The 13865-nt window shown below is 43.5% G+C and overlaps 1 protein-coding gene across 2 annotated transcripts in view; it reads left to right on the top strand.

Annotated features, from left to right (window-relative positions):
* Positions 1-13865, top strand: part of LOC117412581 (laminin subunit beta-2-like) — a 63899-nt gene that overhangs the window by 47519 nt on the left and 2515 nt on the right. The window contains exons 20-33 of one of the 2 annotated variants that reach the window (XM_058999437.1): positions 1104-1335; positions 1624-1787; positions 2475-2507; positions 4719-4943; positions 5617-5834; positions 6388-6484; positions 6909-7281; positions 7918-8102; positions 8664-8905; positions 9619-9822; positions 10214-10358; positions 11079-11286; positions 12197-12338; positions 12687-12863. In XM_058999437.1, coding sequence (XP_058855420.1) covers positions 1104-1335; positions 1624-1787; positions 2475-2507; positions 4719-4943; positions 5617-5834; positions 6388-6484; positions 6909-7281; positions 7918-8102; positions 8664-8905; positions 9619-9822; positions 10214-10358; positions 11079-11286; positions 12197-12338; positions 12687-12863 — 2645 coding nt within the window. The remainder of the gene's footprint in view (positions 1-1103; positions 1336-1623; positions 1788-2474; positions 2508-4718; positions 4944-5616; positions 5835-6387; positions 6485-6908; positions 7282-7917; positions 8103-8663; positions 8906-9618; positions 9823-10213; positions 10359-11078; positions 11287-12196; positions 12339-12686; positions 12864-13865) is intronic. The other variant, XM_058999438.1, reaches the window with a different exon arrangement.

Below are 13865 nucleotides of genomic sequence, written 5' to 3'. Positions count from 1 at the left end.
GATAAGCCTCCCATCTCTCACTGTCCATCATCCACAGGGCCCGAACGACTATGGGCAGAGCCTGGGCCTCCAGCCCAGCATTCTCCAGGAACCAGTCCCGCCATTTTGTGGCGTCTTCTGCCATTATATATATATATAATTTTTTTTTTTTTTTTTTTTTTTAACAAAACCCCTCCTGGTCTGACGCTTGGAGGCGCGGCTATCCCACGATGACACCACGTGTCACAAAGACGGCCGGAGTGGGTGGCGTCAGACCAGAAACAGGAACACAATAAACAGAGAGATGTGGTTTGGTATAAGCTGGGCGCGTGATCGCGCTCAGCATTTAATAAACAGAAAATAAAAGGTTTTAACAGACAAAAACACGGGACACGGCACTACACGCCAAAATAAATAGACATACAAAACGGACTAACACTAAACAAACGGTGCACGGACAGACAGACAGACACGGTGAGTACAAACAAACTTATCTTTACGTTTAATGATTTTACTTATTTTAACTCTCCTCTCTCTCTCTCACCCGTTCTCCTCTTCCGAACACCCAACCACTAGTGAGTGAAAATGTGTCTCTATATATACTGTTGTGCTGGGATTCAATTACTAATTAATTACTCACTTGAATCCCAGCACGTGAATTCATTACGTGAAACCCCGTGTTCACATATTATATTTTAAATGCACGTGCGTGATGTGCAATCCCGTGCCTAAATACAAATATACACTATTTAAACACACGTGAAACACAGACCCGTTTATATCCCGTGTACCAATCTATACACCAACATTTACACACGCAACATACAACACAACACACACAAATGCACACAGGGGCGGGGCGCATTGCCACAGGGTGTTAACACCGGAGTCATTGATGAATTTCAGTCCAGGTCATTACAATACTGGCCTCGCTAAATCCTCCTAACCTGATTATTTCTTAAAATAATTAGGCTTCAAAGTTTTAAGCAATTCTCAGGGCCACGAAATCCCTGTAAATGAGATGTATCGCGTTTACAAATATCTTTACATAAATAACTTCCATTGACAACCCTATAAGTGGCAATGCTACTTACTGTCTGATGATGTCTGCGTTGCTTCCCCAGCATGCGAGTGCAGTCTGGAGGGGTCTCAGACCCGATTCTGTGAGCCGCTCAGCGGTCAGTGTCCATGCAGCCCGGGAGCCTTTGGCCTGCGTTGTGACCGCTGTCAGCCTGGACACTGGGGCTTCCCCAACTGCCGTCACTGCCAGTGCAACAGCCACGCTGAGGAGTGTGACCAGAGGACCGGAGCCTGTCTCACCTGCCGGGACAATACATCCGGGGACAAGTGTGAGAGGTGAGCTAGCCGGCTAGCCTGACAGTGTACAGTATGTTAAACAGGGCCCTGTCGAAATTAATGTACAAAGCCTGTTCATAAAACCTGCAGGGCAATACAGCACTCATTATTTCATTATCTGACTTGCTCATGAAAATTATGACATACTGAAAACAGTAAATTAGTGATGGGTCCTTAAAGAGTAAGATACAGTACATGTAGAATTTATTGTCAAATATAAGCCCATTGCATGATGTAGAATTATGCATTTTACCATCTAGTGAAATAAATGCATATTAATTTGTGCAGGTGTATCAGCGGTTACTATGGAAACCCTGTGCTGGGTTCAGGAGAGCAGTGTCGCCCCTGTCCGTGCCCTGATGGGCCCAATAGCGGACGCCATTTTGCTTCTTCATGTCACCAGGACAATCGAAACAGGCAGGTCGTCTGTAACTGCAACCAGGGATACACAGGTAAGCACAGCTCCATAAATACTCCGGCACATGAATTCCCCAGTGTGTCAAAAATAATAAATGGTCTTATTATCAGGGAAGTCTCTGGAAAAACTGCTGGGGACAGCTCACGCATTGGCTGTTGGTTAGGGAGGCAAATTCGTCAGGGACTGTTTCTCCTCATCACGCCTGGTGAGCTCAAGCGGACACCTCCAGGGCCTTTGTCCCCCATAAGCTGGTAGCTCGCTGACATCTTCTCACCGACATCCTCTCACGAGTTCCTGGGTGTGAAGAGGCAGTCGGCTTGGTTGTGGGATTGGAAGGATGCCCAATGACCTTCAGTTCTCTTGCGCTGTTGTGGGGAGTTGCTGCGCTGAGGGAATATAATTGGACATTAAATTGGGAAGAAAAATGTGGACAAAATAATTTGGCACTCTTAAAATTAAGTAAGATAAAAAAAAGACATCTGATTGAATGTTACCATAGACAGGGTAATAAATTAGTGCTGTATTTTAGGTGTAGACATTGCTGGCTTTGTTATTAAGTTATAAAGAGAAGTATTTTCTCTGATACTGTATACCCTTGTTTTTTATTGTGACATTGAGTGGGTGGGCTCCATAAGATAATGTCCATGCAAGAAGCAGTGAGTTTGTGATTATTAGGTTTGTATTGACTCTTACCATTTCCCCCTTACCACACACTCTGTAGGAATGGTTAAGCGATCAAAAGGAAGCTTCCAGCGTAAGTATCTGAGACCTCCACTCACACTGCATGGCTTTAAAGACACCCTGCAAAGCTGAGGCAGGCAGCACATAGGAACACAGCGCTTTAACTCTCGCTTGGCCAGGCACACCCACTTTATGATAAGCCACAATACAGTCTATATTCAAAAGCATTAAGCCCCACTCCGACAGTCAGAGGTTTACTAATACAATAATCCGTCTCATATCCGACTGCGAGTAAAGGCGGATATGTAAAAAGTCGGATGAATGAATCCTGTTTTAAATACCATTATACACAGCTGTAACAATTACTATATTCACACAATTATTGTTTTGAGATTCAGCTTTTATTAAGGAGCTCCCCTAAATCCCTTGTTTAGAAAGATGCAGGGTGTTAATGCTTGTGACAGAGTAGCCGTCTGCCGTGTGGGTGCGTGCATTCGCTGCTGAGTGACAGGCAGGAGATCGAGACGGAGGTTGAAGTTGATACAATTAATAAATGGAAAGTCTTCATATACAAGTTACAGAGCGGGTAGAAATTATAGTTGAATACTCCTAGCTGTAATTTTATAAACTACCTCACTTTAGAAATTCAGCTTTTAGTCAACGAGTCATTTTAACATCCTAAGTAAGCCTGAGTAAATAATGTCCTGAACAGAAACAGCAATAGAAGATTATACAGTACAAAACCAAATGCCTGGATATTAAACAGGTATGAAGTTAAATACTCTGAAAATGCATATGGGGTGAATGAAAAATTGTGAAATTAAAATGGTCCCACTTTTGTATAAGTGAATATGTTATGTACAGTTGACCCTGTCTGTGATGTTGTATGGGTGTCTTCTCATGAACATATTAGGTGACAGAATTAATCATCAAAGTGCACATGAGATGTGCACATATAGGGCAGCAGTGTGGAGTAGTGGTTAGGGCTCTGGACTCTTGACCGGAGGGTTGTGGGTTCAATCCCCAGTAGGGGACACTGCTGTTGTACCCTTGAGCAAGGTACTTTACCTAGATTGCTCCAGTAAAACCCAACTGTATAAATGGGTAATTGTATGTAAAAATAATGTATAATGTGATATATTGTAACAATTGTAAGTCGCCCTGGATAAGGGCGTCTGCTAAGAAATAAATAATAATAATAATGAGAAGGCAAGACGGCATTGTTCCACAGTCATGTTCAAGATTGCACTAAAATATCATTCTACCTTATCTTTTAAAAGTTGTCCTGTTCAGAGTCATATATCTTACACCCTTAAACCATCAAGGTGTACGTAGGTGAAAGAGCATTGTTAAATGTCGACACAAAGGAGATTTAAGGTGGTATTGCTAGATTATGGTCGAAGGAAGCTTTACAGTACCACCTTAAATCTTTCTGCTATCATCAAATGCCACCTAACAGGAGCACAGAGCTGACATATTGTCATTGAGAAAAACACTGTCCATTTTTGTTTACTTTCTGCAAAAATAAATAAATCATATTAAGAAAATAAACCGATGATGTAAAAAAAAAAGGAAGTAAACCTTTTTAAGCATTATCTGTTTATTTGCAGTGTCCATGTGGTAAACGCCCATTAAGAATAACATTCAGAGTTGGCTGAGGATACACACAGGCAGCTGACTGGGAGTTTCTGGAATGGGTTTTTCTCTTAGCTTGTCTCTCCTGGTGTGAGTGCCTGCATAGGAGCTGAAAGCATAATCACCCAATAATGCTTTCTGGACCCTGTGTGGTTTATTTCTAGGTGATAACAAGTAGTGGTTTTTATTTTATTGGCTTTTTAATAAACTTGAAGCTGATGCTGTTGGTAGATAGGAAATAGGAACACAATGTATTATTTTTTTTTTTGGTTTTGTTTTGTTTTTTTATCATCCATGTATCAGACAATGTTAGGTTTAATAATTTCATAAATTGTCATTCTGCCACCAATTGAGCCCTTAGGTTATCACCGAAATTTCAGATAGCCCCACAGACCCAGATAAGCACTAATCCTGGACTACTTAATGTTACCTTGGGAATATATACGGTTTGTCTTGTAAGATGACCAATCACATTGTCTTTTACACTAGTCATTGGCTTGTTCTTATTTGTAATCCTGGGAAGCATTTAATCGTGAACCTTAAAAGGTGCAAAACATGTCTGCTTTTCATCCAGGTCCTTTTTCAGTATACACGACTTGACTATGGAATATACTTGTTGCCTTCTAAGCTTTCCCCTTTACCCCACTAGGTCCCCGTTGTGATGAGTGTGCCCCTGGTTTCTATGGTAACCCCTTGCAGCCTGGTGGCCGGTGTCAGCCCTGCCAGTGTAACAACAACATTGATATCTCTGACATGAACGCATGTGACCGACGCACAGGGCAGTGCAAGAAGTGCCTCTACAATACAGAGGGGCCTAACTGCGGGCTCTGCCATCCTGGTTACTATGGAGACGCGACCAGACGCAACTGCAGGAGTAAGTACAGCAGCCTGTTCTGTTCAGTTATAGATGTAATACCACATCCTTTTCTGTGCCCTCCTTGTACCAATGATGTGTAGTCTACAAAAAAATAAGAGAGGGCTTTTTAAAAACATTTTTGATTATTATGGGTAATTCCTTGATCTTATTTGGTGATTTGACATTGCTGTTTATGAAGATTTTTTTTCTATGGGTCCTCATTCAAAAACCTTACAGTATGTACTGGTCATGTCTGTCTGTCTGTCTGTCACGCTGAACACGATAGCTGGCTTGATTTTGCATCAATTTTTACCAAACGTCACTCCTAGCCTCCTAAAGATGTTTCAGATTGCATTTGGCTATAGTCTGATAAACTTACAAAGGTTTTCCAAAACACTATAAAGCACAGAGATGTATGGAAAAGTATATTAAAAACATGACAGTCTGTGGTAAACTATGGTAAATGCATAGTAAAAGCATGGTAAAACTGAAAAAATACTGTGCAAATTTACCATGGTAAAATTTTATAAGGGCTAAAATGCTGTTATTTGTTAAAGAAACTAACTAACAGTGCATTAGCAAGCAATGAGAAACCTCTTGGTTTTGAGTGTTGTATATTTAACACAGCAGTAGGAATTGTTGCTAATCTAGGCGTCTCCCCTCAGCTAACACACGCTTGTTTGATTTTCAGAATGCACATGTAACTTCCTGGGCACTGACCGCAGTCAGTGCAGCTCTCGTGATCAGTGTGAGTGTGACCGCAGTAGTGGGCACTGCCAGTGTCTGCCCAATGTCATTGGCCAAAACTGTGACCACTGTGTGGCCAACTACTGGAACCTGGGCAGCGGGAATGGCTGTGAACCCTGTGGCTGTGACCCCAACAATGCTGTCAGCCCCACCTGCAATGAGGTAAGACTGAACCCATTTGAACAAGAATACAGGGCTTGAAACCTGCACTAGCCCTGCACCCAGTCCTGGATTTCAGAACTAGCCCTTAGATAAGTTATTGAAACGACCAGGTGCCAGGAGTTTTAACAAGCATCACAGCATGAATTTGTCACGACTGAGTGTAGGTTTACTAATGTGAGTGATTCAGGAGCTATAAGGGATGAACAACTTATTTAACACTAGGCTCCTGAATAGTATACTTAATTGAAGGTAGTTCTGAAATTTAGCACTGGGCCAGAGCGGCGTTTCAAGCCATGGGGATAAGTATCCACCTATGCGGTTCTGCAAAACTACCAATACAACTTAGTTAGGGCAATGTCAGAAGTTATTGAGACTATTAGAATCTAGAGATATTTGGAAATGCCTACTTGTTTGTTATGCCTTACATAGTCACACTAACACATTTACAGTATCTAGAGTGTTAAAAGAAACAAATAGCTGTTGCCTTGTTGTACAGTACCCAGTAGTGTGTTGTTGAAAAAGGCACTGTGTAACATATATTTTGTGCTTTTAGTTTACTGGACAGTGCCAGTGTCGCCATGGTTTCGGAGGGAAGACGTGTCAGGACTGCCAGGAAAACTACTGGGGAAATCCCAACGTGCAGTGCAGAGGTAAGGCAGATGTGGAGCAGAGCAAACGACTGTGTATACTGCTGAGAACCTTGTGTTATTCATACAGAAGCACACAGCTAGTCCCCCAGTGTACGGCTGGCATCAGTGGATATAGTTGTATAAAAAATTTTAAGAGCATATCTATGTTGCAAAAATACAGTGACAGAAAGCTAAAACAAAAAAAAGTATAATAAAACCATTAATGTTGTGTAGCTATTATAAACTAAAGAGAAATTCTAATGCAGTCTTTTTTGTAGATTCCCTATTTTTAATAAGACGCACATTTAATGTTAAGCTTCTGGTGTTTTGTTTGATTAAATAGGACCCAGTTATACCCGATTTCACCCTGTGGATAAAGACCCATTTAAAAGCATTATTTAAAATTCAACATTTAACCTCTCCATTTGTCTTTTTTCATGCACAGCGTGTGACTGTGACCCTCACGGGATCGAGACCTCTCAGTGTAACCGGGTGATGGGGCACTGTTCCTGCCGGCAGGGCGTGTCAGGCGTGCGCTGTGACCAGTGTGCCCGGGGCTTCTCTGGCCAGTTCCCGGATTGTCAGCCCTGCCACCAGTGCTTCGGGGACTGGGACCGGGTGGTGCAGGACCTGGCAAGCCGCACTCGAGCGCTGGCGGGCCGCGCCCAGGAGATCCAGCAGACTGGCCTGACCGGCGCCTACGAGAAGAACTTCCGCGAGCTGGAGGAGAAGCTGGCCGAGGCACGGGTCATTGTGAACGCGCGCAACGCCACCGCCCAGGCCATCACCGACCTCATGAAACTCATCAACCAGCTCCGGTCAGTTTAGGATACTTTTGGCAGTAGCGTAATTTTTATATACAAAAATAAAAACTATTTAGAAATCTGCTGTTTTCCTACTTGAAATAAATGATGACAATTTGGAGAAGAATCTAGCCCTTTGGGTATACTGGTAGTTGTTCCATTTTCACCCAAGAAAATCACTGTTGGATAGAAATACTACTGTTGTTTAATAACTTAGGACCAAACCTGTAAAACATGCAGGAGACTCACACACACTGTTAATCCATTACATGATTATATCTTCACATTGTACATCAGTTGACCACAACCCAATGTGTTTGTGTTCCTACAGTTGCAAGTACTGACCCTTTTCAAATCCCATGCTTTTGTTTCCAAAGTGATATTAACTGGGGTGGAAATCAGTTGACTGAGTAATTGTCCTCATTGACTGCTGTTAACCAGTGCTTTGGATTAGCGAGAGTTTACTGTACTTTTGATCAGATTACAACAGTTCTTCACATGTAGTCTGAATGAAATGTAAAGTTTCTCTACCGTACTGTTTGTCTTTCTCTTTTTTTGCAGATACTTTACCATAATACACAATTCTAGTGGTATTGGAAGTTTGTATTTTTTGGAAGTACCATTAACTGATACTCTTTCGACTCTTGCTAGAAACAAAATTGATGAGACAACAGGCTCTCTGGACAAGATCGAGAGGGACCTGACGAGCGTGCAAGACAGCAACTTCGCAGCGAGCAACGATCTGAGCGCTCTGGAGCGAGAGGCCCGGGCTCTCAACCTGTCTGCCAGCGAGCTCGGACAACAGCTCGACACGCTCAAGAACTCCAACTTCCTGGGTACAGGCGGGGCAGGACATCCTCTCGCAGGATGGGTGGAGGGGGGGCGGACACATCCTGTCACAGGCTGCAGGACATGGGGGGGGGCACAAATTACTCGTGTCAATAAGGATTGCTTCAGAAAGTTATGTGTAAATTAATACATAAAGTCCAAACCATGTTGCTAATATCGTACACTGAGTACTTTATAATATAAATACTGGTATTTCTATTACTGGGTGCTACCTCCAGGATCAGTTTCCCAAATACCCCAATATTGATCACAATTGATATAAGTAGAGGTGCAACACCATAACAGTAGATTGTAGATCACATTATTTTAAATTATTATTTAAAAAGACAGCCTTCGCCAAGCTTACTTTATAAAGGAAGGATGTTATAAAGTATGATCATTGAGGTACAGCACAGTAAGAAATGTGTGTAGAGCAAACAAAAACAGTGGAAACGTATCAACAGTGGGTAACAGCTGGTGAAAATATTATGGAGAGGAAAAGGAGAAGGCAAACAAAAAACAGAATGCATCTTCCTAGACAAACAGTTTCTCCTGTTCCCTCACCATAGGTGCCTATGACAGTATCCGCAGCTCCTTTGATAAGTCCCGGGCTGCAGAGCGCCGCGCCAACGAGTCCACTGTCACCACGCCCAGCGCTGTCAGCCAATCCGGCGACACCCGGCGCAAGACCGAAAGGCTGCTGGCTGAAAAGAAGAACGATTTCAACAAGAAGAACGCGGCCAACAAGCGGTCCCTGATCGACCTGGCTGCCAAGGCTGAGACTCTGGACATGAAAAAAATCAACGAAAAAGTAAGTCTGCAGTCTTTGTGTGTTTAGCTTGATATACAATGGGCCTGGTTTTATTAAAACTAGCAAGAAAACACTGCACCTAACTTGGGTCCCTGTCTGACCTACTTGGTGCGACTGCATGGTGCGAAGGTCATACAGTCAGAGGAGCGCAGGTTTGCATCCTGGCTGTGCCAAGTGGCTGGTCAACGGTGGGGATTTCACAGGGAGTGTTGCATAGACAAAAACCTGCAGGGACTCCTCATGCTACAGCAGACCCTAATGGCCAGGACACCTGCAGGGATTGCCTTTGTCCTCCAGAGGCCAGTGCTTGCCAGCATTTTCAAGCAATTGGCTTGGTTTTGCGATCAGAGTACATTTTCTTACCCCTCATTGGTATAAAAATTTCTTGCAAGTTCCAGACTTTTATTTTGTTGCACTTTAAGTTGTGTCAGATGTCAGATGGTTGCATATAGAGTGAATCTACAGTGGTGTGACAAGGTAAATGGATGACACCAAACTCAAATGTGATAATTAAGTCTGGAAAGCTAAACAATCAACAGAAAAGTGACAAGGCAGTTGTTGGATCCAGAACATTCTAGCCAATTAGCAATCCGTAGTATGAACCAATCAAAGAACAATATGTTTTTTCAACATATTGATCTTTAAAATGTTTAGAACAGCTGCCTCTTGGTTGTGTTTCACTCTGTTCTGTTATCTCTCGCCCCCTTCTCCAGGTATGTGGAGCCCCCGGTGACGCCCCCTGTGCTGAGAGCCCTTGTGGGGGAGCGGGTTGCCGTGACGACGAGGGAAACAGGCACTGCGGCGGTCTGAACTGTAACGGAGCGGTGGCGACAGCGAATAATGCTCTGGAGAGAGCCAAGTATGCAGAGAAAGAGCTGAGCAAGGCCATCGGTGAGGTGGATGAGCTCTTCCAGAAGGTGAGGCGCTGTCTGTATTGAACCAAACGCACAAAAAAAATCAAACCAGGGGTTCCAGGGGCTCATCCAGTAAAGTCAAGGTGAGTCACATGATCTGGAGCTCGCTGGCTCGAATCACGCTGAATTGTCGATCTTGGCATCTCCGCTCCTGTGGGTTAAGGTGGGAAATCGTCTGGGGGTAGTTAATTCATGGGTTTTCGGTGACCCCACTGAGCCAGATGTACACTCTGTGGTTCAGTAGTTTGGAAAGATTTGTTGCTGTGAGTGGGTTTCATTGGCGATATTCGAATCGGACATTTCAAATTGGGAGAAATTAGGGTAAAATTGATTATAATGATAAAAGGAAATACAAACAAAATACAAATGATTACTAACAAGCTTGTGTTTTTAGGTGGCCCAGGCCAAAGTGAAAGCTGATGAGGCCAAAGTGAGGGCACAGGCAGCGCTGGACAAGGCCAACTCCACCAAGGCTAAAGTGGATCGCTCTAACAAAGACCTGAGGGACCTCATCAAGCAGATCCGTGACTTCCTCACGCGTGAGCCCCCTCCCTTAACAATAACATCATCAGCTGTCAAGGGCATACTTGCTTTTAGGCTCTAGTTGCATAGCAGTTTTTTTTTTCTGCCGTCTCTAGTTTGCTTTTCTCTATTCTGTAATAGAAGTTTCCTGTACAAAATAGTCATGTTGTGTCCAACAACAACATCTGAAATGGCTCAATCTGCCATACATATAGAGTATGGTATGGATGAAAAACTATAAACAAATAAGCTCTACAGTACATGCATTTTAGTCTAGGTTGGAGTGTATGTCAGTCAATAGGAGATGCAGCTGATTGGTTATCTAAAGAAGCCAGTGAAGGGGTGGGGACAATTTCACCTCTGGGTGAAGGTACCCAGCAGGTGCAAGACAGACTAAAAAAGAGATTGCTTTAACCTGGTGTAGTGCTTAAACCTGTGTTTCTTTCCAAACTGCACATTTGAGATACACACAAAGAATGGATGTTAACTGCGGACAAAATTTAGGAACTATTTTGTTGGCTACAATTACTTTAAATATGTCTATATACTAAAGTCTATCTAATCTTTATGTTGTAATTTCCATCTGATAGATGCCATCTGATACTTGCTATCTGACACAAAGAAGTTTCAGGTGGGCAGTATTAATATAGTATTTATAAACAACACCTTCTTGAGTGGAGTGTGGTAGCAAGCCCCTGACTTCAGAGGCGCTGTTTGAGGATGCTGTGTCTCCACAGAGGATGGGGCGGACCCTGACAGCATTGAGATGGTGGCCAGCCGTGTCCTGGAGCTCTCCATCCCCGCCTCCCCACAGCAGATCAGACACCTGGCTGAGGAGATCAAGGACCGAGTCAACAGCCTCTCCAACGTGGACGCCATCCTGGAGCAGACCAACGACGACGTACGCAAAGCAGAGCAGCTTCTGCAGGACGCCAAGAGAGCCAGGTACTGAGGAGCCCTTTGAAAAGTTTACCACCGCATTTCTGCACGGTGGCTTTGCACTCTCCCCATGGTTATACAATATATATTTTACCATGTTTTATAAATGTGCTTTACCAGACCTCTCTGTGCTTTACAATGCTTACCTACATTTTACCATGCTTTCACTGTGCTCTTGTAAGGGAGAGGGCAGGCATGCTGGTCTGGGCTCACAAAACAACATTCAAACAAAAGAAAAACATGTCACGACTTTTAAATTTGAACTACCAATAGAAACTAGTCAAATCCTTTGACAAAAGTTTAGACTAGAAGTCAGTGTCTAGACAATATCTATCATAAACTGCTAATTTGTGACACAACGATGGCCATGTTTTAGAGTAGCCAAGAGGGTCATAGTCAGTCCTTGGTGGGGTGTCATTGCCTTGTACTGTACTTCACAGAAATGTACTTGTTTCATTTAATATTTCTACAATCTTACATGTCAGCGTTTTGTTATGGACAACTCAGATCTAACTGAGCCAACACATACCGGTGTGTGAAGATGATGTATAGATATTGAACTAAAGAAACTTCAGTGCAGAAGCAGTCCTGTGAATTTGGGTTCATAACCTAATAGGGGAAAGGGTGTGTCAAACCAAGCACTCTGATTCGTCTCAGTACCATTAAAAAACTGTATTAACACAGCTGAAAGTATGTGGTTATACTGAGACAACTCACATGGCTGTGCCTCACAACACACCTGGACCCTGGGTGTTGGTGCAACCACTTGTCTTGTTTGCCTGTTCTTGCTTGCTTAGAAATCAATTGCACAGGCAGTGTTTTTCTTTTTATTTGGCTGCTTGGCCCACAGAGGGGTTGCCGTTGTCTATATGGAAGTGCTTCTCTATAACTGCCTTGTCTCTCCGTTCACCCCCAGGACTCGCGCAGAGAGCGTGAAGAACACGGCAGAGACGGTAAAGCAGGCTTTAGAAGATGCTCACCGGGCACAGGCCGCTGCTGAGAAAGCAATTCAGCAAGCCAAGAGCGACATCGGTCAGACTGAGGACAGACTGGCACAGGTAAAACAATCACATGCATGTAAACCTCCGTATGCAACCTGCTTTATTGTTGTAGATATAACAGCCAGGGCAGCTGCTGATTTCTCGGCGATCTCTCGTCCAGCAACTTTGGATCAGGTAAAAAGCATCTTTTATTCACTGTGCTTGAAGGCTGTAGAAATTTGAATGTGCTGAGTAAACACGCTGTATAACTCCCAAGCAGCCACAAGAAACCCTCATCCAATAACTGTATAGCCAACACATACAATAGATTATTGGAATAATAAAGGCAGGCAGGCCGGCAGACTCTAGAGGATAGTGAACCCGTTGCAGGGTGGCACCCATTCTTTACCTCCTTTCTTCTCTCAGATCCAGTCAGAGACTGCTGCCAGTGAGAAGAACCTGAACGATGCCATGGACCGCCTGGGCATGCTGGGTGGACAGATCGAGGCCCTGAAGACCAAGCGTGCCAACAACAGCCTGGTGGCGTCCAGGGCAGAGGAGACAGCCACCATGGCACGGGACAAAGCGAACGAGGCTAAGCAGGTAAGCACAGGGTGACGGTTCGAGAGACGATGCATTATCTCCTGCTGGCGATTAAATATCTAAGTATGTACATATGTGATATAGTGCCCCTCGTGGTCATTGGTGGCAGGACACTATGAGTGTCAATCCTCTTGGAGCTCGAACTAAACTTGAAACCTCTGTTGTCTCCACACTATGATTAAAGGGGGGAAGGCAGCAGTGTGGCGTAGTGGTTAGGGCTCTGGACTCTTGACCAGAGGGTTGTGGGTTCAATCCCTGGTATGGGACACTGCTGCTGTACCCTTGAGCAAGGTACTTTACCTAAATTGCTCCAGTAAAAACCCAACTGTATAAATGGGTAATTGTATGTAAAAATAATGTGATATCTTGTAACAATTGTAAGTCGCCCTGGATAAGGGCGTCTGCTAAGAAATAAATAATAATAATAATAATAGTCCTTTTCCCCCACTAGCAAATACAAGCAACTCTCCTGCTGCAGTCTAGCTCTCTTCCCTGGTGGACCCACTCACACTGGAGAGGTTTCTATAGGCTGGGAGATTAATTTTACTTTTCCCTGAAACCATTGTCAAGGCTTCATTAATGTATTACGTTTTTTAACTCTGCCAATCTTGTAGCCTGCCCTCAACTCCGCCCACAGTGAAGCTAAAATGTATCCCACAACTCCACAGAACTGCGGACAACAAAATTTCGAAGGAAGCTCATGGTCCAAGTGCCCTATAATTTCATCACAACGAACTTCTATTCCACTTCACTTATTTCTCTCTATATCTGGAGAACCGGTTATCCAGCTGTCATGAAAGTTATTGAGACTATAAGATTTCTGACTGTAAGAGCTAAACAAAACAATTTAAATGCAATACATATAACAGAGGAAATTCCATTCTGTCAGTCCAGGCATTTGGCCATCTATATGTCACACTAACATTTTCGCATGTGTCTGGATAACCGCTTATGAAATTTGTCACGAAACTTGATAATTCTTACTCAATACATTTTGCTGAT

Source organism: Acipenser ruthenus, chromosome 25, assembly GCF_902713425.1.
Source record: "Acipenser ruthenus chromosome 25, fAciRut3.2 maternal haplotype, whole genome shotgun sequence".
Taxonomy (NCBI): Eukaryota; Metazoa; Chordata; class Actinopteri; order Acipenseriformes; family Acipenseridae; genus Acipenser; species Acipenser ruthenus.
This window is presented reverse-complemented; position numbering and strand designations above follow the sequence as displayed.